Genomic DNA, 23,070 nt, shown 5'->3' on the forward strand with positions numbered 1-23,070 from the left:
TTCAGAGTGCAGATTCAGATTCAGAGTGCGGAGTGCAGATTCAGAGTGCGGAGTGCAGATTGAGAGTGCAGATTGAGAGTGCAGATTGAGAGTGCAGATTGAGAGTGCAGATTGAGAGTGCAGATTGAGAGTGCAGATTGAGAGTGCAGATTCAGAGTGCAGATTCAGAGTGCAGATTCAGAGTGCAGATTCAGAGTGCAGATTCAGAGTGCAGATTCAGAGTGCAGACTCAGATTCAGAGTGCAGATTCAGATTCAGAGTGCAGATTCAGAGTGCAGATTCAGATTCAGAGTGCAGATTCAGATTCAGAGTGCAGATTCAGAGTGCAGATTCAGAGTGCAGATTCAGAGTGCAGATTCAGAGTGCAGATTCAGAGTGCAGATTCAGAGTGCAGATGCAGATTCAGATTCAGAGTGCAGGTTCAGAGTGCAGGTTCAGAGTGCAGGTTCAGAGTGCAGGTTCAGAGTGCAGGTTCAGAGTGCAGGTTCAGAGTGCAGGTTCAGAGTGCAGGTTCAGAGTGCAGGTTCAGAGTGCAGGTTCAGAGTGCAGGTTCAGAGTGCAGGTTCAGAGTGCAGGTTCAGAGTGCAGGTTCAGAGTGCAGGTTCAGAGTGCAGGTTCAGAGTGCAGGTTCAGAGTGCAGGTTCAGAGTGCAGGTTCAGAGTGCAGGTTCAGAGTGCAGATTCAGAGTGCAGGTTCAGAGTGCAGATTCAGAGTGCAGATTCAGAGTGCAGATTCAGAGTGCAGATTCAGAGTGCAGATTCAGATTCAGAGTGCAGATTCAGAGTGCAGATTCAGATTCAGAGTGCAGATTCAGAGTGCAGATTCAGAGTGCAGATTCAGAGTGCAGATTCAGAGTGCAGATTCAGAGTGCAGGTTCAGAGTGCAGGTTCAGAGTGCAGGTTCAGAGTGCAGGTTCAGAGTGCAGGTTCAGAGTGCAGGTTCAGAGTGCAGGTTCAGAGTGCAGGTTCAGAGTGCAGGTTCAGAGTGCAGGTTCAGAGTGCAGGTTCAGAGTGCAGGTTCAGAGTGCAGGTTCAGAGTGCAGATGCAGATTCAGAGTGCAGGTTCAGAGTGCAGGTTCAGAGTGCAGGTTCAGAGTGCAGGTTCAGAGTGCAGGTTCAGAGTGCAGGTTCAGAGTGCAGGTTCAGAGTGCAGGTTCAGAGTGCAGGTTCAGAGTGCAGGTTCAGAGTGCAGGTTCAGAGTGCAGGTTCAGAGTGCAGGTTCAGAGTGCAGGTTCAGAGTGCAGGTTCAGAGTGCAGATTCAGAGTGCAGATTCAGAGTGACGATTCAGAGTGACGATTCAGAGTGCAGATTCAGATTCAGAGTGCAGATTCAGAGTGCAGATTCAGAGTGCAGATTCAGAGTGCAGATTCAGATTCAGAGTGCAGATTCAGAGTGCAGATTCAGAGTGCAGATTCAGAGTGCAGATTCAGAGTGCAGATTCAGAGTGCAGATTCAGAGTGCAGATTCAGAGTGCAGATTCAGATTCAGAGTGCAGATTCAGATTCAGAGTGCAGATTCAGAGTGCAGATTCAGAGTGCAGATTCAGAGTGCAGATTCAGAGTGCAGATTCAGAGTGCAGATTCAGAGTGCAGGTTCAGAGTGCAGGTTCAGAGTGCAGGTTCAGAGTGCAGGTTCAGAGTGCAGGTTCAGAGTGCAGGTTCAGAGTGCAGGTTCAGAGTGCAGGTTCAGAGTGCAGGTTCAGAGTGCAGATTCAGAGTGCAGATTCAGATTCAGAGTGCAGATTTAGAGTGCAGATTCAGAGTGCAGATTCAGATTCAGAGTGCAGATTCAGAGTGCAGATTCAGAGTGCAGATTCAGAGTGCAGATTCAGAGTGCAGATTCAGAGTGCAGATTCAGAGTGCAGATTTAGAGTGCAGATTCAGAGTGCAGATTCAGAGGGCAGAGTGCAGATTCAGAGTGCAGAGTGCAGATTCAGAGTGCAGAGTGCCGAATCAGAGTGCAGATTCAGAGTGCAGAGTGTGAGTGCAGCGTGCAGATTCAAGATTTAGAGTGCAGATGCAGAGTGTGAGTGCAGCGTGCAGATTCAAGATTTAGAGTGCAGATGCAGAGTGCAGTTAAAATGTTGCTAGGCTAGGGCTTTAAAGACACCCCAAACGTGGAAAAGACTGCTGTTTTTCTTTGGTTTTGTCCAATCTTGTCCAGACGGTCACGCCTAGTATTTTTTTGCAACTATCTTTTCTCCTAAAACATTAATATGCAGAATTGCTGAGGGGTCTCCCCTGTCAGTCCTCGTGGTTGTTTTTTGTGAAGCCCCTGCAAGAAATGGCCATAAAAGAATTGGCTGTTTCAGTTGTCTAGAAACACCACAGATTCTGCTTGACCTGGGCGTGCTCCATGACTTGCAAGTGGAACTTCACAGACAACTACATAAAAAAAAGCATTTGCAATGCAATAGTCTCGCATTTGCGAGAGTTTAACCTATTGGCATTGTAAATGACAATGCCTTTTATTTATGTTTTAAAAACCAACACATAAATAAAAGACATTGCCATTTACAATGCCAATAGCTCAAACTCTAACAACTGCGAGACCTATTGCATTGTAAATGCTTGTTCTGTGTGTTGCTGAGAGCCTTCGTGAGTTCGATGTTTTGCAGGAAACTTAGAGCAGCAGAGTATGTTCCAAACTTAGATTTGTAATGGGAGCGTGACTGCTAGAGTCATGAAAACAGGAAAGCTGCGCACTGAGGAAATATGTGTTTATGAAGTAAGCAGACTGGGTGAGAAAGAACGGTAAAGCTCTTTCTAGTGTTAATATGGTATTGGAGTTATGGCTGTTTGCCAAAAATAGTATTATAAGAATGGGCTCGCAGCGTGTGTAATTTGAGACTAACTTGTGCTTCTCTTATAGTGCGCTCACTCTCCCAGCTGTTTCATTTTGTGCATATATAATAAACCTGCTTGTCCTCCCCTTGTTGCATATGCGGTGATTAATGATTTTTGCTACATAAAGGCAGCAGCGGTGCGTCCATTGGGGCGTAGGGGCGTAGCCCTACCAGCCCCATGGACCCGCGGCTGCCAGATTAATTAATAGTGACTGTGTATTTATTTAAATTTAGTTGTCAGGATTTATGCCGGGAAATCGGGAATCCACCCGACGGAAACGGGAGTGCAGGGGGCTGGCTGGGCCGAGCGGCGGGGCTGGGGGCTGGTCTAGTGTTGAGTGACAGTACTGAGTGACACAGTCCACCACCGAGACATACTGCGCAACTACTGCTCAGGCGGAAACTTGCCCGAGCATGCGCATGTAGGTTCCCCCCATGCTGGCAATAGTGACACACGGGGAGGGTGTGGTTAACAGGAGCCCCGGCGTTATCATCGCGACAGGGCGAGCAGTTAGTATGACCTCCAAGCCAATGGCTTGGGGGGCACACTAACTGAAGCCAATCCTGGCGCTGCATGCAGCGCCAGGATTGGCCGGTCTCCGCGCAGCCGGCAGGGCAATCCATCATTGGATGCCGCGCGTGGGACTGCACTGACAACAATGTCCAATCACTGTGCGGCGCTGCTGGTGACGACGTGGATGGTTCTGGGCCCTGGGCAGTGCCTGTGCCTCGTGGTGTTCTGTGACTGTGGTGTGGAGTGGTCGCACGTTGCATTCTTGTGCTTTGCAGCCTTTGCTCCGAGCCTCCGACTGAGTCTCTCATCACTGATCGTCACTGTACATTCAAGAGTACTCTCTGCTATCGTCTCGACCAGGGCGGCTGGTCTCGACTTCAGTTCTCTTCTGACTTCTAGTGAGTTAGTATAATTATATTATATATCTTGTGCCGTATGCAGGCCGCATATGCCACTCACTCACTCTAAAGGAAATGTTAGTGCGCTGATAGAAGCTCACTCATCAGCCTGGCTTCTATCATATTTTCGAGATTGACGTGAGACAGAATATAGCGCGCTGGTGTGTGAGCTTATTCTAGCAAGAACGTTAAATACATTATTTGGTAAATTAATCTTATTATTCCTACTCATGTTATGAAATGCACTTAACGAAAGGCATTGTAGTGCAAACATCAAGTATTCTAAAACTATCTATCGGACAATTGTATTAGTGAATACAAGTGAACTCTCTGCCCACTGCCCTGTTCAGATTGCTCCATGTAAGAGTATTCGTGGTATGACTCGAGTGTTCTGGGCATGAAAGTGCATAGTGGAAAATAAAAAATACGTGCCCTTGTATGAGCCAGGGGGAAAGAGCAATGCAGGAAATCATGTTCCTCTCAGTGCAGAGCCTGTTTTATTTCCTTTACACTGAATGTGCGCTTGTACATCTGCTAACAACAGCTACGGTGCATCATATTCTGTACATCAGGCTTAGTGTCTTGGATGAAAAATGTAAGGCCCTGCTCTGCGACGCCGTGGTCCATTTCTATGAGTGAGTGCTTGTTTGTTTGTCTGTCTGCGCCAGTGTTTGTGCTCATGAGTATTTGTATGATTGGGAGCATATTTAATTGTATCTGTGGGAAAGTGACATTTTCGCAAGAATACCCTTGAAATGATGGAATAATGTGTTTGAGGGATTTTAACACATTAGTCTAAAATGAGAATGCTTTATTTCTTCATGGAGAAGTTTCTGTATTTTGGTACGCTAATGTTGCCAACAAACGGAATGAATTTCTGAAACAGATTTAAAGCTAATATTTTAGCGTGAATCCATACTAGATTTAGTACACTTTTTTTCTGACTTTATTTCTTTCGTTCCACAGGACATTTCTATGGTTATTATTTCGCAGCATGGATTGAGACATTTAATCATCTGTGCTATTGTATTGATAAAACGTTTGTTATGTAGTGACTACTGGGCACTTAGCATGTGATTAGTTTTACCCATATGCTGTATGACCTTGTTATCTCTTTGCAATTTGAAGCAGAATTGAACTATTTTGAAGATTTGTGTAACTTTTGATTTTTTCACCCTGCCCCTACCATGTAGATTCTGAGTCATAATACATAATTTAGGGTCTTCTTGGAAGGAACAGGATGGAAAAATAAGTGATGAAAGATGCTATATACATTTAGAACAAGCATTTGCAATGCAATAGGTCTTGCATGTACGCAAGTTTGAGCTATTGAAAATGACAATACCTTTTATTTATGTTTTGGTTTTTAAAATTGATTCTGCTCTCTGCCATCAGCCAGCAAAAGCCTACTCTTTGCTTGAGGAAGGAATGGAAACCATAGAAGAGCATGCGGGGTACTTGAAGTCCTGTTTACTTCGGTTTCGCCTGAGACAAGGCATGCACTGTTGCCGAAATATTTTGTTAACAAAAAAAAACTTTAAAACCGTCTTTTTGCTCCCTTATTACTCACCATTGATTGGCTTCCACTTTCCCGTGCTGCTGTGCAACATTCTTTCAGTTGAAAAAAACACGATGACTCCAACTCTGGCCTAGTCATAGCATCTTTTTAGGTCAAGCCTCTATTCAAGTATGGCGTTGAAGCTCTGCCCACTCTCTGCCCATATTTTTCATTGGCTTGTCATTGTCCTTTGTAAAGGCTGGCTTCAGATCGTTAATAGGCTTGTTAGTCCCTCCAGTACCGCCTTGTCTTCATTTTTAACCTCCCATGAGGACTGACCCTTTTACTTCTTTTACACAGTACGTCTTATTTAGTCTGTAAGGACTATTTTCTTTAATGAGTTTCTCCTACTGCAGGCACGACCTAGCCTCCTGCAACATTCAGAGCGCCATGCGCGCTTTCACTTTCCAAGCAGCCCGGCACAACGGCAGCCGCTTCTTTGAAATTAAATATGTCTCACATTTGCAAGAATTTGAGCTATTGGCATTGTAAATGACAATGGCTTTTATTTATGTGTCAATTATCAAAACAGATAAATAAAAAGCATTGTCATTTACAATGCCAACAGCTTAAACTCTCGCTAATGCAAGACCTATTGCATTACAAATGCTTGTTTTTTCTTGACCTCAAGCCATGTTGCACAGCAGCTATGCAACCAGCCTAAATAAAAAATGAGGTTAGATCTTGCATAGGTGAGACCTATTGGCTTGCCAATGCCTGTTCTGCTGCTTTCATTTTGCCAGGAACCAGGGGTAGCATTGGCACTGAGGAGTAACCAAGGGCACACTGGGCTGCGTACATGGCAACATTTTGAAGCTGTAAAGTGGGAGTGTTTGGTAAAAAGAGGGATGCATTTTCCACACTGACCTATTGAAGCAAAGGCAATTTTAGGCAGGAGACGCTAAAATAAGGAGTTGTGCATTTGAGGTGGCTGGAAGTCATTAGGTCACTTTCTGCAGCTTGGATCGTGAGAATAACGTGTGCTGGTCCTGTTTCTAGCTACAGCTTACAGCAGTGGTGGTTTTGACTGTTGCTGGTAGCGCGCAGCTTGCCCCCACTGTTAGTGGTCTGCACATTATGCCAAGTCACCTGTTGGCTTATGTTATATTTACAGTGCGATAAAAGGCAGTTTGAAAACTGTAAGGAATGCATCAAAATAATTGGTTCAATGTCATTTGCGAAACCATGCATCCAACTGCATTGTCACGCAGGTCAGACTTGGGAACGAATGTCCAATTCAAATTGACATGGTTTGCGTTCAGGAGTCCTCGGTGTTCTGCATGTTTTTTCCAAGGGAAATATCGTTGCTTAAATGCTGAATCCAAAAATGTGTCTTATACCATGCAAGGTAATTATTGTGCCTAATGTACTGTGTTTACGGTTGAAAAGGCTGTCTTTTGTTGCCCTAGGAGGTGCTTTTAGTGTTTGGCTTGTTTTTGTCCCATGGGCCTTCCATTTGGCCACATAGGTTCCCTAGGGTGGCCCTTTGGCAGCTCTAAGCCCCATCTGCCTGACGCTCTTGCAGTTTTGACTCAGTCATGAATTGACTCCAACACAAGGCCCAGGTTACTCCCTGCGATCATTTAGTTACCAGCGTGGAACTAGGAAGACTGAGAGAACCCTGTATTATTATTATTATTAATGGTTTTTATTGGGCGCAGACATATCACCCTGTTGGATCTCATGGCGCTGTTATGTATGACATTGATTGTTGGAATAAATTTGGAATGAATGACAACAAATTGTTCAGGACGGCATTTGTTTTAGCACTTTGTGAAAGCTGATAATCTAAATCATTGCGACTGACATGCCTTTATTTAATTGCCTCAAGCTGTGCATGGTGCGAGCGTGAGCCACACTGTTAAAACATGGTATTTCAAGCTGGTATTTTTTTTCGAGGTGGACTCGGTGTGCCCATAACTTTTAGCTTGATCTTTGTGTGCACCATGTAGCCGGTTCTTGCCACCGAGATACACATATTTAATGCAAGTGGGTGTCTTTGCCATTCAGGAGTCAGACATCACTTAAGAGGAAGTTGGCAGGTTTTGGAGGTTTTTCCAGCAGCATACATAAAATATTTGCTTCCTTTGACTCTGGTGACAGACTGCTGAGCAATGTTAAATAAATGCTTGGACTTAGGGGTTCACTTTGATGTTACGAAACTAGTGCTCATGTAAAGCCTATGTTATGCCATCTATTAATGTAATAACTGCACTTTCACAATTGCTTTATTAACCTTCCTGCTTTCTCAAATTTGCTTGAAAATGCACGATTTTTCTTCTTTTTTTTCAAAATTTTCTTGGGGGGGGGTTATCCGCCCAAAGCCCCCTTTTGGGGTTCGGGCTCGCTTGCTGCGCTCGCTCGCTACGGTGCTGTATGCAAATCACTTTGCGCCCCACCACTTTCAAATGTCACCCACCGCCCCTGCATAAAGGATCTTTCTCGACAGGTTGATGAATGAAAATAAATGCATGAGTCCAATGTAGAGTTACACTTACAGTTATAAATAAGACCTTTTGGCAATGCCAATGTTTGCTTCCAGAATTAAATCTGTCTGGATTAATAATCGACGTCCCCCAGTCTCCACACTAAAGCCTTTTTAGAAATTTACTGTTTTTTTTCTGAACTGAAGAATGAAATAAATTCTGTAATTACCTCTGTAGATAAGCTAGTTGAAAAAGAAAAACATAACTAATGACTGAATATATGAGCTGTGATCCTACACATATGAGTGACAAGTCGATATTTATAACCATCCAACAAGATTCAACAATGAATAACTAGAAGTTATTCGCATGCAATGCATATAACACCTTATGCTCACCATAGGCGGTTGTATAGTTTTGTGAACTGTTGATATAATGGTTATAATATAATGTAAGATATTAAAACAACCTGAAAACCGGAAGGAACCCATGACATTATAAAAGATTGCTGCAGGGCACAAGTCCTAAATAAAGAAGAGGGGGGACGCCCAGACAGGAAGTGACATCACGACATGAAGTGACGTCACGGAAGGTAAAAAAACCCCTAGAAGTGGGGGGACGCTCAAATACGTGACGTGACATAGATCACTTTGTCTCCGAGGTCTTGCAAACAAACCGAAGAAATAAATTATCGAAGGTCGCAACCTGTGCCAGCTTGGCTTAACTCACCCTCGTAACTTGCACTGCAAGTTAATGTTTCCTTCTACCCCACTGCCGTCCACCTACGAGAGGGCGGATCAATAATTCTTGCAAACAAGCCCTTATTCTCGAGGCCCGCTATCCACCAAACACTCTCCCTTGTGCGAGTCATGGTTGCGTGCGGTTCATGATAATGCGCCGAGCTGTATTCCAACCCACGCTCGCAGCGTATTTTAGGAGAGGGGCACTTGCAGTTTTTCCTTTTTATTGTGTCTCCTGTATACAGAAAAGGCAGGGTAGTACGACCCGCACCGACCAATCAGGACAACAGTCAAAGAGCCTTCTGTGAAAACTTGGTGCTCCTTGAGCTGAAGCTGACGCCCTGCACACTGACTGACTAGGGAGATCGACGGGGCGGCCGGCCGTGAGGGCAAATAACGCTATAATTTAAAGCCCAGCTTTTGCGCAGGGGGTACGGCGTCCACCCGGTAAGACCCCTTAAAATAAGTGGGGGGACGCCGTCCACCCGCGTGGTAGCCCGACTCGAGCCCTGGATTGCTGACATTATGCCATCACCTAGCTGAGGTCTTCACTTACTATCTATGATCATACAATGGAAACATTTACATTTGGAAATAAAAATGCCGAACAGGTTGATTTGGCGATCGGTGCTACTGTGGGATGATTTTCCTACTTTGCTCTTTTGAAAATACGGTTTTGAGACATTAACTAAGACTCTACCGTATTTCTTTCTAGGCAGTGGTAATACATTTGGCTTTTGACAAACGAGTAGGTATGTACTTATTGTGCTACACAAATGCTATGGATCTCTTACTTACCCTTGCTCCGGGTCCTCCTTCACATCCCAGCTCCTCGCACACTCGGGTGGCCAGACTCACCGCGGATATCCTTCGGGGTTGAGTACATACAATGTTGCACTTCTGTGGTCCCATCTCATTTAGCAACAAATCCTCTAACAGGAAGTGAGGCACTTGGGTACTCTTCCCGCTGCCAGTCTCACCGGCCACAACGATGACCCGATGCTTTTTCAGAGTCTCCAGGATCACATGTCTGTGGTTAAATACAGGTAACTGTTCCCGCTCTCTGTGCAGTCTCTGGTATTTGCTGGAGCACTGCTGCTTCCTAAAGAGACTCCTGACTGGTTCCAGCTCCTCCACCACAGTGGGCTGCTCCAACGTCATCCTGCTGAAGTCCTCTTCGGCTGCTAAATTTTCCCAGGAGTCCTCAGCATCGTTTGATACCGTGGCCTCACTTTGGCATGCCTGCTGTTGCTGTAGCTGTTGCTGCTGCTGAAGCTGCAGCTGTTTCACTTTGTTTAACAGTTTTGCAATAAACAGATCACGTGGCTTATTGGCTTCAAACTTATTGTTTTCTTGCTTTACCTTTTCTGCATCACTCCACTCTAACCAAACGTCTCGATATGTGGGGGGCAGCAGCTGATGGACAGACTTTAGGAAACGAATCAAAAAGGACACGATTAGTATATATTCATGCACGTATGTCAAAGGTAGGTCGCTACAAAACTCCCAAATGCCAATGAGGTTCTACCAGACATTCAATTTGTAATTAACATTTTTGATCCAAACACTGCAAAGATCATGATTACAAGATGTAAGAGGATGGGGGTCAGCTGTGAAGAGCGTAGACACAACACATTTTCATATGTTAATTCATATGGAGAAAAAAATTCTTATTTGATTAACAATGCTTTCCCAGAAAGGAATACCGTGTATCTGAATACTTCGAGGGAGTCACTTATTCTTGAAACATAAATCGCTTCTGGAATGATTAAACTTTCAGTCATAAGCCAACATTCAAATTACCAACGTTTAGAAAATTCCTCAAATTCTTATAAAATGGGAAGTAAAGCTGCCAGATGCTTTTACACTGAGGGCCTCATTTATGGAACTTTCACACAGCGCAGCAAGCCACCTTGCGGTGTTGCGTGAAAGGGCAGGAATGGGCCATTATTCAACATTATACTGTGCATTCCTGTCCTTTTCTTGCGCTGGTGCACAACTGCTGCCAAGCACCAATGCAGGCACCCTTGTGCCACGGTGCAAGGGTACCGGCGTTGCAGACAGGATTATTTCTATGCAGGAAGGTGTTACTTCCTGCACAAAAACAATCATCTGAGGCATCTTCCTCTTTCTATGTGTGCTGATTAATGTGGCACACATAGAAAGGGGAAACCACGAGGAGAAATAAAAGATATTTCTCCTCGTTAAGCCTCACCTAATGCATTTCCAGGTCTAATACTAATGGTAAATCTGGGAATGCACCAAAATCCATGGGTGGATGCGAGGAATCATGGAACGCATCCCTGGGGCAGAGTTTTGTGCTGCATTGCATTACCCTAGATTTATCAAACCACTCTAGACCACGCAAACTGGCCTTGTGCAGCTTCATAAATCTTACTAATAGTTGCGTCGCTCTTGTGCCCTATTGTTTGGCACAAGGGCATTGCTTCATAAATCTGCCCCTAAATCATCTGTTTATCCCTTAAAAGATGTAGTGGCACATCAAATAGCTCTGATTAATAGCACTGATTTGATTTTATAATTTTAAATGACTCACAATATAAATCTCTGAAACTAAAATGTGCTTCAAAGTACTGCAGAATTAAAGGACAGAGGATGGGGCAAGGGCCATGATTATTCCATCAGAAAAAAGAAATCAAGTTTTCGGGCTCACTCTTAATAATAGAAGAGACACAATTTTGAATGTGTGCAGAAAATCTACCCCATCACCAACCATAATGGCAGGGCAATGTGCTGCAGCAGTACCCGGCTAGAGGGTTTTTGGAAGTGGGACACTATTGGGATCTCCACTTTGGGAGATGTGATGCAGGGCACAGTCTTGAAATCATTCCAAGAGTTATTATTATTATTAATTAGCATTTATAGAGCGCCTGGCTACCCTTAGGCATCCCGCACTATCTGAAACAAGTAAATACCCACACGAGAAACGAACCTCATTGAGGCAATCTCTGAAAGAGAGTTGAAAAACGAATATCACTTGCGTAGCAGCCAATTTCACTGGTACTTGCAATTCCATCATGCTCTTACCCCCTCCATTAGTAACCTCACGGATCTTTCTGAATTCAACCCATTGGAGTGTAAGCGCCTCCTGGGGGACCTGGGCACTCACAAAATAGTCAAGGTATATCAATCTCTTGTCACAAATAGTTCAAATACACTGCCCGCCAGTAGAGCAGCTTGGGAAGCCGATATAGACACACTATATAATGATGAAATACACTACCCGCCTGTAGAGCAGCTTGGGAAGCCGATATAGACACACTAAATAATGATGACTGGACGGAGGCTTTGGGGGCGCCCCATGGGATGAGTGGGGGTCAATTTCCACACATCTCCGGCTGATCCAACTCAAATACCTACACAGAGTCTATTACACGAGGTACCGTTTGTGGCGCATGGGCGTGATCCATTCCCAAACATGCCTCGGATGCAGTGTGGATAATGGTACCTTCATCCATACGGACTGAAGCTGCTTGGCACTGGATTGGTTTTGGCAAGGGGTGACATCCTGTCTGGGGGAGGTCCTCTCTTGGACAAGCCCGCTGGGATACTCCTTCATAGCACTGATATCATAGAGGGGAACAGATATAAATGGCTCCTTTTGTTTCTGAAAAGGGGGTGGTGATGAACAGAGTGTCTGAATTAAGCAGACCACTCTTACCCAGTCCAAAGATCAGGGCTTGATCCATCACTGGCCCAGTGCATCATGGGAACAGGGCAGACCAAACTACCAAGCCAATTCTTCACCAGAAAGGAGACAAGCTACCGGGGACCGGTTTCTGGCATTTCAGCCTCGTCGGCCCGGCTTGCTTGAATCCTGATGGAGCAGTGAGCAAGGGACTCATGTCCGAGTCCATCACCACCCCTTGTTGTAAATATTTTTGTCCACCCTAAGCGTGGAAGGGTATACTCAGATGTGAGTCCCTTGCTCATTGCACCATCAGGATTCAAGCAAGCCGGGCCGAAGACGGCTGAAATGCCAGAAACCGGTCCCCGGAAGCTTGTTTCCTTCCCAGTGTAAAAATTGGCTTTTGTAGTCTGGTCTGCCCTGTTCCCATGATGCACTGGGCCAGGGACAGGCTAATTTGCATACAGCTAGGTTCTGAAACTGGGATGGTGCAATGAGCTAAAAAACGGTGTTGGATCTAGCCCTGATCTCTTGACTGGGTGAGAGTATTCTGCTTAATTCAGAGACTCTGTCCATCACCACCCCTTGTTGTAAATATTTTTGTCCCCCCTAAGCGTGGAAGGGTATACTCAGATGTGAGTCCCTTGCTCATTGCACCATCAGGATTCAAGCAAGGCGGGCCGAAGACGGCTGAAATGCCAGAAACCGGTCCCCGGAAGCTTGTTTCCTTCCCAGTGTAAGAATTGGCTTTTGTAGTCTGGTCTGCCCTGTTCCCATGATGCACTGGGCCAGGGACAGGCTAATTTGCATACAGCCAGGTTCTGAAACTGGGATGGTGCAGTGAGCTAAAAAACGGTGTTGGATCTAGCCCTGATCTCTTGACTGGGTGAGAGTATTCTGCTTAATTCAGAGACTCTGTCCATCACCACCCCTTGTTGTAAATCCTTTTGTTTCTGGGTCTAACTCTGGCAAAAAAGGGATATAGCCAGCACATGGAAGGCAGATAGTCCCCATCCCTTGCAGTGTGGAAAACGGGGATGGAACTCTGTATGGGACTAGAGGTCAAGGGGTGTCCCCAAAAACAGCCCAAAATCTGGCAGAGGTGGGCAGACTACAGGGGAATTATCCTGGAACCTGTCTGCTGCGATCATTCTCTTCTTTAGGAAGAAATACGGGGTGAAAAGAAAAAGGAATGATACCAGTGACTAATGTTCAACCTGTTGAGAGACATGTTTTGTGTCATAAAGTGCTTGGGGAAGATGGGTAGGGTCGACCGTGCATGTTCTTGTTTCTGTTCATGGGTGTACTCATCCTATATGTACTTTGAAGCCTGTGTGGCCATGATTTTCTGTCAAAAACCAATAAACGTTGTTGTGAGAAAAAAAAAACTTTGATTGTCGTTTGGATCAAGTGTGATTTTTTTTCACAAAATACCCACTTGACAGATGTAGCAAATGCACTCAATTTGTCCCAGCTTACAATTAGGTGCAAATACACTAACTAGTTTATTATCAGCTTGCTATTTGCAGCAACAAATGTAATGTTTCAAACAAATCGGCTTATCTGCAGCATTTGTCCCAAAATATGAGCTTTTATATGTTGTTTTCGTGCTGCTGTCTTACTGACATGCTGACTCCAACCTGTGGCCTCTGCTAAAGCTTATATCTTGGGATCCATGTTGCTAACACCACCAATATACAACTGTGACACAAGTCGGTGTGCCCCACAAACAGTCAAAATGGTGCGGCCAGCGTGAAGCGATTAGAGGATGAAGAGTTGTTGATTCCATAGTGCTGCTGGGATGCTTGGAGAACCCCAGGAGAACCGGCTCTGAGGGGAGTCCTGGAGAGCAATGGTGGCATGGAATTGAGGTGTGAAGGAGGGGCTGTCAAATGGAAACAAGCGATGGGGAGCCCGAGAGAGAGCGGGCTGCCATCCACTGCTGTTTTTCTTTGACGACTGTGCCTTGTTCCAGGTGGGACTGACAGTAACTGGCATCTGATCTGCATATATTCCATCAAATTACAATAAACAAATGTCAATTAGAAATAAGAAGAATTTCTGTCCTCCTGGACTCAAAGCCGGAGTGCTGCAGAGGGGTGTTCTGAATGCCCTGAGAGTTTGGAAGTCTCACATTCACAGGGCAGAAGCTGATAATGGTTGTCTTTGAAGACCTACACACACCTCCCTACGTATAGAATGGAAAACTGCATTCAAGGAAGGGTATATGGAGAAACTGAAAGGCTGAATCATAGAGACGGAACAGAACATAGGATTTCTGATGCAGAGCATCGACACACTAGGAATAACAGAGGTAAAACATGTAGAAAAAACCCAGAGGTAAAGCCTATTTGAACATTTTGTTTTTATCCCATTGCAAACCTAGAAGCGAAAGTAAAAGCATTAGAAAACGCAGCTAAATCCAGCAAGATTTGAGTCCTGGACTTTCTGATTGGGTCTGACTCTATGGATGTTGCGGCAGACTTACAGTGTTTCTCCTGAAGGAGAATCTATAAGACAGATCGGGCCTGGAAAAGGTGCAGTTGCTGAAGATGTTCGATTGCTAACTAGAGATTCGATAAGTAAGAGATCTGCTGTGAGGACATTACTGGAAGATAAAGCAACTTCCATGCAGCGTGTATTGATTTCGAAGGTGGCTGCCATGAGAGGAAAGATCATGGAACCAGAATCCATATGCTTTCAGAGCTCAACTTAATGACAATGAGATGCAGGCAAGACTTACAGGCAAAAAACTACTAATTACTGAACAAGGCATGAAGGCTGGTCTATGGTTCCCTACAAGATTGCATGTTGGGGTTAATGACAAGATGTACATGCTTGTCAGTACCAAAAAGCAAGACAATTGGTTAATTCCACAGCATATCATGCATACCATCCACAGTGAGAAATGGATATCCCTTCCTTGGTGGCTGTTCTTCATACTCTGCAGCCTGGGATGGCAAGTCTGGGTAGATGTTGTTTACTTGCTAGGGACTGACACTGTGAGACCTTCTTAAGTGAAACTTAGCTAAAGACATTATAGCTTGAATACAAGGCTGGGTATTGTTTTTTGAAAGAGAAATATTGATGAATATTTCTTAACATATGTTAGTGCTATTTTTCTGATAAAATATTTCAACCTAAAGCTGTTATGCAGGGAGGTGGCAAGTTTTAATGACAATATTGGAGGAATTCTATGAGCAAAAGTGGAAAGTTCAAAGATTGCAAGTTGGAGTGCTGGATTCTTACAGGTAGATCTGTTCTACACAGTAATCTCCGGGGTGGTTGCGCAGCTGCTGAAGCAGATCTGTGAACTACCAATGGTGAGGCTACTCAGAAACAATGAAGACTATTCTTGTCTTACCCTGTTTCAGCTTGATGACCACATTTGAAAATGAGGGAGTAAAAGAAATGTGTATGCCCAGGTCATCAAATTGACATTCTAATAGATTCCTATGGGCCATGTCTAATAATAACCAGACACAATGTGGATCTGCAGCCAATGTGAGCTCCCTACACCAAAAGGGAGGTATCTGTCACTTTGATCTCCGACACTTGTGTTATCATCCTTCCTCTACCACCAGAGTGTACATTTGTGTTCTGAGATTCCTGAGGGCAGACTTCAATGATCTTGTATAGTGTGTCAAAGACACTAGTTGTGTGCCAGAGACCATCAAACTTGGGAGATAAAGCACTTGTCAAGGCAGTATGGTACTATTACTTCGACAGTCTTGCATCACGAGTCATTACATCGCGGTAAGTACATTGGGAGTCAATACATCACAGGTGAGTGCTACTATCTTTGCACTGGGAATACTTCACATTTCAGGTAAGTGATTAAAAAAAGTTTACATGATTTTAACTATATATGTTGGAAATGTGCCCTTTCTGCAGAGTCACTCTGAATTAATGTGCCTTTTTGCTGAAAGTGGCTGGTGAACTTTGAAAGGGGTGGGGCGTAAATGCCTGCCTCGAATATAACATAGAGAGTAAAGCAAGCAAACCCAAATTCCCTTCAAAGAGTAAGAGAGAAGGGAGTTCTCCACCCATACAATATTTTGAAAATATGGTTGCAAATGGCATATTTTACAGTGCAATTTCCAAACACATTGGTTTAGAATCCATGGATTCTTAAGATACACTAATGAAATATTACAATACTTTCATGGTATGACAAGAAAGCCCTACCCTCCTTAGGACTGTTGTTTAGCATCACTAAAACAACTTTCGAAAAATAGCAGCAAGGCAATGTGATATCAGCAGTTACCCTAAGTATTAGATTTTTGTATATTACCCTGGTGCCACTTCGATCTTTGATCATGACTTACATTGCATTGCTGCAAAGATGATCAAATGAGAACACAGACTTCTCACTACTATTAAGTAAAGGTGAGCGAGTCAACAAATTAAAAGGGAGAGCTGAGCCAACACTCAGGTTTGGCTCCAGGAGCCCATATAGGGGCAATGAAACTCTTTGGCATGTAGATCATGCAACAAGCATCATGTAACAATAGGATAACATCTCTCCAATGTTAAAAAGGTTAATTTATTTATCAAGAGGAATCGTTTCACCTTAGAAGATATAATAAGACCTGTACATTGATAGGCATTTATTAGAAGTAATAGTTTTTGAAAATGTACGTAGAAATATTCATACCCTCCCCCCCTACCGACAACGAAGTCAGGAGTGAACCAAAAGGCAAGTCATTTATAATGTACACCCTAAATATGGCCTAAGTTCTCATTCACAGAGCAACATTAAGGTATTTTAAAGAAAAGAGAGGTTTTTGTACAGCACACATCCTGAACTCATGTATTTGAAGAAGCTCTCATATGTGACGATGAAGAGAAAGGAGGTATGGTGAAATAAAATAATAGCACAGGATAACACAATCAGCAAAGAACCCGGGATTCATAGCAGCTTTTCTGTTTTACGCTGTGTAATTCGGCCACTCGATAGTTATCAGTTTCTCCCTCCCATTTCACATCAACAGTAATGCTCTATCTTTCATTGCCAATGGGGTGAGAGCGTGGGTGGGAAGCAGAAGCCCTGCACTGTTTTCAATGTCTGTCTCTAGAGAGATTCCAATGTGTCTTTGCCCTTACCTGGCAGCTATAGTGGGATAACTAGCAGAGAGGAACGTTTTGTTGTAAGCGGAATAAAACACATTTGTTTTCTAAAAGGCTCCAGTACCATTGGCAAGAGTGTAAACATTTCTATTGAGAAAAAGATTAAGATATTTAGCAAAGTGGTGATGTTAAAGGGTGATTAAGGACTAAGCTTTGTTTATGACATAAGAAGCATGCTCTCTCACGGTCTTGGACTTTAGATTACTGATATGATTAAATTAAGCAGGGAAGTAACAGTTGTTTATGTTTCAATTCAGCGCACTTATGCTTTTGCTAAGGAGCGTGTCTGCCTAAACCCCAACTCATCACCTGAATATTAGCCTCAGACAGCAGCAGCCTTGACACACGCCACATCAACAAATACAAATCTTTACTCTGACCATCTTCCATAACAGGCATCAGTAAGGGGAGTCAAGAGGTTTTTCTTTTATGCTAATGGACATGAAAAGTCTGACGTCATCCATATGACGCCGTGCAGTTACGCCAAGCACCCATGGAGTTTCTGTTATGATAGGTTGCTTGCCTTCCCTATTTTCCCAAGGATCATAACACATCTCCCTGTGTGGTCTAGGGATGGTGAGGAGAGCACCCAGACATATGCAGACAAGACCGTTTGTTGGTGAAAGCACACTTAAACAAAGAGTGCAACACACTTAAGAAAACAGTGTAACACTCTTTTCTTAAGGAGGACCAGGGTGATTTTTCTTCGTTTTCTCTCTGCTGCTCTGTTCATTAAAGGGGGGAGGTTGCAGATCTCGCTCTCGCTATTAACGAGCCACCACTGCTAATTGCTGAACCTTGATTTTGTTGGCTATAGAACTCTGTGCACTTTGCCCCCGCTAACCAGTGGTAAAGTGCTTGCGCTGCTCCTTTCAACATTGTAAAATTGCCATACTCCTGTGGTATACTCCTGATTGGCATTTACCTTACTTATAAGTTCTGTGAGGAAATGGGGTGTATTATATGGTGTGGTTGTGTGACCTCACCGAGTAATAAACTATCCACCCTTTTAGGACTACTTCGGCTTGTTTGCTAAACCTTAGCGCAACTCTGGGTAACTGTGGTGTTGAGCAGTCAGGCTTAGACAAAGGCAGAAGTGTAAAGCTTTTGGAAACAGCACCAAAACAGCAGAAGAAGAAAGAACCAAGACACTCAAGAAATCCAACACCAATTTATAATAAAAGATTAGATATTTATGTAATTTTAGACACTATGATAAAAAAAAGATTCACAAGAGGGCTCAGGAGATATAGATTTTACTAGGTATAGTATATCACAACTTTTCACTTAACTTCAAAAAAAATGTTTGTAAATTCAACAATTTTGACAGAAACTTTTTCAAGGAAATCTTTGGCAAGTTGGTTTGCGGTTACTTTGAGTTACTTTTTGGCGACCAACTCCGTCAGGGAGCCAGTCAAGGGGGCCAGCAAGGTCGAAGAAACAGGTACCTCAATGAGGAAAGCAGTCTCCAATTGAGTTCCACTTCTATTGGAGTGTGGCTACTCCTCGGTCCACAGGCTTGGTGAAGAGATCCTGGCCACAGGGGGTGATGTCCCTTTAATTCTTGCAGAACTGCAGTCACCACTGGACTACCAGCTGCCCGATACAGCGGATTCAGCTGGTTTTCCTTTTTTGGGCTTTAACTTGCCTTCTGGGTGACCTAATTGCTCTCCTGGGCTCAGCAGACTCAGGTGCAACTTTAGGATGCGTGGGCAAGGAGCGATGATATGGAGACTTTGGCTACCAACTTGCCAGGCAGGCTATCTCAGCCTTTGTGGCCATGTGCTGCAAACAGGAGGTCAGCCAACTGAACTTTAGGGTCTCTTGCTGCTGACTGGGTTCAGGAGTCGGCTTGGCCATGAGTAGGATACAGTAGGCATAATCCTTTCCTTGGCTAACCCAAGGTGCAGCAGGCGCAGTCCAACTTTGGTGCACCCTTTCTTAGCCGGGTCCTTGATCCAGTAGGGCAGTCCTTCTTTAGCCCTCCTGTTCAGTCCAACAAGATCGGAGTTCCTTTTTATGCCTATAAATAGCCCTCAGGGGAGGTCACAGTCAGTAGCCAATGGGCTACCAGGTTTCCTCCCTCCTGATGAATTCTTCCTGTGTGGCATCTAGCTATCCCAGAAGACTCCATTCAGCCCACTTCCAACACTGCAGAGCCCCTATCTCAGCGTGCAGAGCACCCTGGCACAACGCAGAGGGGTGTGGCTTCCAGGGGGGCTACATGCCCCTAAAATAACACTTTGGCAATACTTGGTCCCAAGCGCCCGTCTGTCTGCCTGAACAATGGAGCAGCCCCACTCCCAAGTGTTTGCCATTAGCCCTTCAAAGGCAGCTTCACCTCTGCAGCTTGCCTTTTGGGCCAAGGTAGTACCTCTTCCCCACGCGGGCTTCTAGGGTGTCCTTTCCTAGGAGTCGAGGGCAGAAAGCTTTTTCGGGGACAGATGCTGAGTGCGGCCGTAAACAGGCCCATGGGACTTTGGGGAACAAAGGGGCAACTTTTTAAAAGTTGCACTTAGTGACAAGTTTTATTCATTTTTACTTGGGCATCACTTGGGCTTAATGTAACTAGCTGTTTGATCCTTCGGTGTATCAACTTTAGTTGTCCCATTCAGGAGTTAGCACAGCTGAGGGGTCAGTGGGTAACCCTGTACTTGCTACAGGGGCTACCAGTCCTTTTCACAATAGGAAAGGGCTATTTGGGGTTTTTAGTGTCTTTGCATATGATGCACATCCTGCTTTAGAGCTCAATAGGCCTGCTGTAGGGGTGACTTGCATATTTTAAAAAGGGAGATTTGGGACTTTGTCATGGTCCTAATTGGCAAAGTCGAGTCAGCGGTGAACACTGCTCCTCCAGGCCCCACTGACAGGCTGAGAGACATGTTTTCTCTTTGGTAACACCACAGGGTCGCAAAAGTAATGCTGCAGTCCCTTGGGTGACCTTCTGACTAACAGGCCCTGGGTACCATATACTATGGACTTACAGATAAGTTAGCTTATGCCAATTGGGTATAAGCCATCAAAACATACCATTTTAAGGTTAGGGCACTGGCACTGAGGCCTGGTTAGCAAGTCTCCATGCACTCTCAGCAGCATCAGTCCAAAACCTTGGGGGTGACCATAGAAAAAGAGGCATTTCCATACAAATTTCTAGTATATGGTACCATGGTGTAACCAGGGCCTGTAAGTAAAATGTCACATCTCTTTGTGTTTGCTTTGTTCGCTCTAAGTTGACAGGATATGCCCAGACGTGGGTCCCTTGCTCACTTTGCCACTGGATTCAAGCTAGCCTGGCTGATGAAGGGTGTTACCCAGAAACCGGTCCCAGGATGCTTGTTTCCGGTTCAGGGAAGACCTGGCTTGGCAATTCGGGCTGGACTGTTCCCATGAGGCACAGGGTCAAGACTGATCTGCATATAGCTGGGTCTGAACTGAGGTGGCGAAGTGAACTAAAGAATGATGATGGATTCAACCCAGATCCGTGATTGGGGGTAAGTGTCTGAAAGGTTCCTGCACTCCGTTCATCATCTCTTGGTGTTTGCACAGGAGAACTGTAGCACCCATTATGTTATTCACTAGAATAACAATGTCAACATGACTGTGGGCCTGTCACAAGTAGCCTGGCTGTGCAGGTTTAACTGAAAATTCAACCCTTTCAAAATCACCCTTTTTGACTGGCCTACACCTGCCTTTTAAATATTTATAAGTTTCCCATACATAGGCCTTATTACCCATAAAGACAAAATGCATGTTATTTAAAAGTAGGCCATGTAAAAGTTTAATATTAAACATGTCCTTACAGTAAGAATGCCCTCAAATCTTTTTTCATCGTAGCAGGTTTGGCTGTTCCATAAGAAAACACTGGGATGTGATATTAAATACTAATCCTGTACTCAGGAATGAGATTAGCTAGAAAAATAATGAAACAACTAACTCTAAAAGTTGTTTAAAATACTATTCAAAAGTGAAGTCAGATTTGTTCTAAATATTATGGAAAAATAACTTCTAAAAAGTCACCTTGCCCTGCCTAAAGTCCCTGGCTAAACCTGCATTTGATTGCCACTTTGACCAGCATTTAAATAAGTTTAAATTAATTTAGAATGAGCTGCGAACTTGCTCCCGGGAGAAAACCAATAGGCTGACCTGAATGGGCAGATATGACCCCTCTTAACCTGACAGAGTATGCAAGGGGGGCTGGGAGGATCCTTTTTGTCATTAAAGTGTCAAGTCCTGCTTCAATGTCACATTCTGCTTGACAAGTCTGCTGGGGCATTTCATTTGCCACTTGAATAGCACTTCAAAGAGGCCTCTCCTGTCCCAGCAAATGTTTGCTAACACTTGAGCAAGGCCCTTCTGCTGCCTCTCCAGCCAGTCAGGCACCAATCAAAATGGGTCTCTTTTCACATTACAGTGTCACAGCCTGTGTGACAGGTCTGATGGGTTTATATACAACATTTGGGGCCAAATGAGGGAAACAAAATGCCAAAACAGTTTGTGTTTGTCCACTGTCTGGTTGCTGAAAGATCAGCTCGGTTATACCAAACATCAAGCTAAAACTGGACTGTAGTGTTACATGTGGGAGAACTATAGGTTTACCATAGTACACTCCCCCCACACACACACAGCCCTCAGAGCCCACAGTGTGGCCAGACATTTTGACCATCATGAAAATGCACATACTGGGTAGGTTAACCCCGGGAACCTTTCCCCATTGCTTAGAGTATCTCCTGGGTTCATTCCTACCTACAAGATGTGCCAGGCATAATTGGGACATCTCCAGACACCCACTTCAGAACACACCTGAACCTGTGAAAGATCAGAAGAGGACTGAACCTGCTGTCTGCAACCTAAGAAGAGCTCTGGAAGACTGGACCTTCTATTTCTCTCTTGTGCCCAGAGCACTGTGTATTTTGTCAGCAAGTCAGAATGTTAAGTGTAAGTGCTTCTGCGTAGAATAGTCTAGTCAGCCAGTACTGTCAATAGAATGTTGGTGCTGAGGTGAAGAGAATGTGAGGTAACAACCCAGTAGTAAAAAGCTGAAGACAGAGGAGTCAAGAATAAAAGCATAAATAGGTGGAGGCCAAGAAAAACGATTTTACAGGTTGCCCTGGGAGAAGTCTCCCCGTAGCTAGGCACATATGTAACATACAACTAGAGAGTTACCAGGGGTCTCTTTCAGAATAGCCTGAGAGAGGGCCTAGATTTCTGAAAATACAAGAGGCGTTTTCAGTGAACCACCTTTCCTTGTCATTAGGAAAGCTGTGGATGAGAGTAAGACTGGGAGATAAGTAGTATTCTGGGTGAATTACCAAGATTTCATCCATTAAGCAACAGCGAGGTGATGGAATCATTCTGTTGAAGGCATTTAAATGAATATGGCAATGTGTAAGGCATGAGCGCGAAGCTTGACGGATTAGTATAAAAAAATAACAAAAGGGACATGTACACATACACTTATTCATGGATTTAACTCAGCCAGCGGAGCAAATAAAAAATGACGGTCATTATAATTAGTGTGTAAGCTGAAAAAGCTAGAGAATGAAGCCTAAACCCTACAGAGGTTGCGCCCGGACACTCATATTCCAAACGAGTTAGGCTGTGCGTATGGATTAAATGTAAACCAAAAGTGTAGGCAGAAAAGTGCAGAGACTATTATTCAGTGATTGACAGTGCAAAGAATGGAAACATGAAATGTCTGTAATTAAGCAAAGCAGTGCTCTTCGGTGGCAGGAGCCAAAACACAAGGGTCCGAGTGCACTACCATAAGGAAGCACTATACCATAAGGGCTTTATTAGATGCAAAAGATCCA

At 44.3% G+C, this 23,070-nt stretch overlaps 1 protein-coding gene across 1 annotated transcript in view; it reads right to left on the minus strand.

Moving 5' to 3' along the window:
• DHX29 (DExH-box helicase 29) overlaps positions 1-23,070 on the minus strand; it is a 980,951-nt gene that overhangs the window by 218,661 nt on the left and 739,220 nt on the right. Inside the window, exon 11 of the mRNA XM_078675085.1 lies at positions 9,280-9,909. Coding sequence (XP_078531211.1) covers positions 9,280-9,909 — 630 coding nt within the window. The remainder of the gene's footprint in view (positions 1-9,279; positions 9,910-23,070) is intronic.

This window comes from Lissotriton helveticus, chromosome 2_1 (genome assembly GCF_964261635.1).
Source record: "Lissotriton helveticus chromosome 2_1, aLisHel1.1, whole genome shotgun sequence".
Taxonomy (NCBI): Eukaryota; Metazoa; Chordata; class Amphibia; order Caudata; family Salamandridae; genus Lissotriton; species Lissotriton helveticus.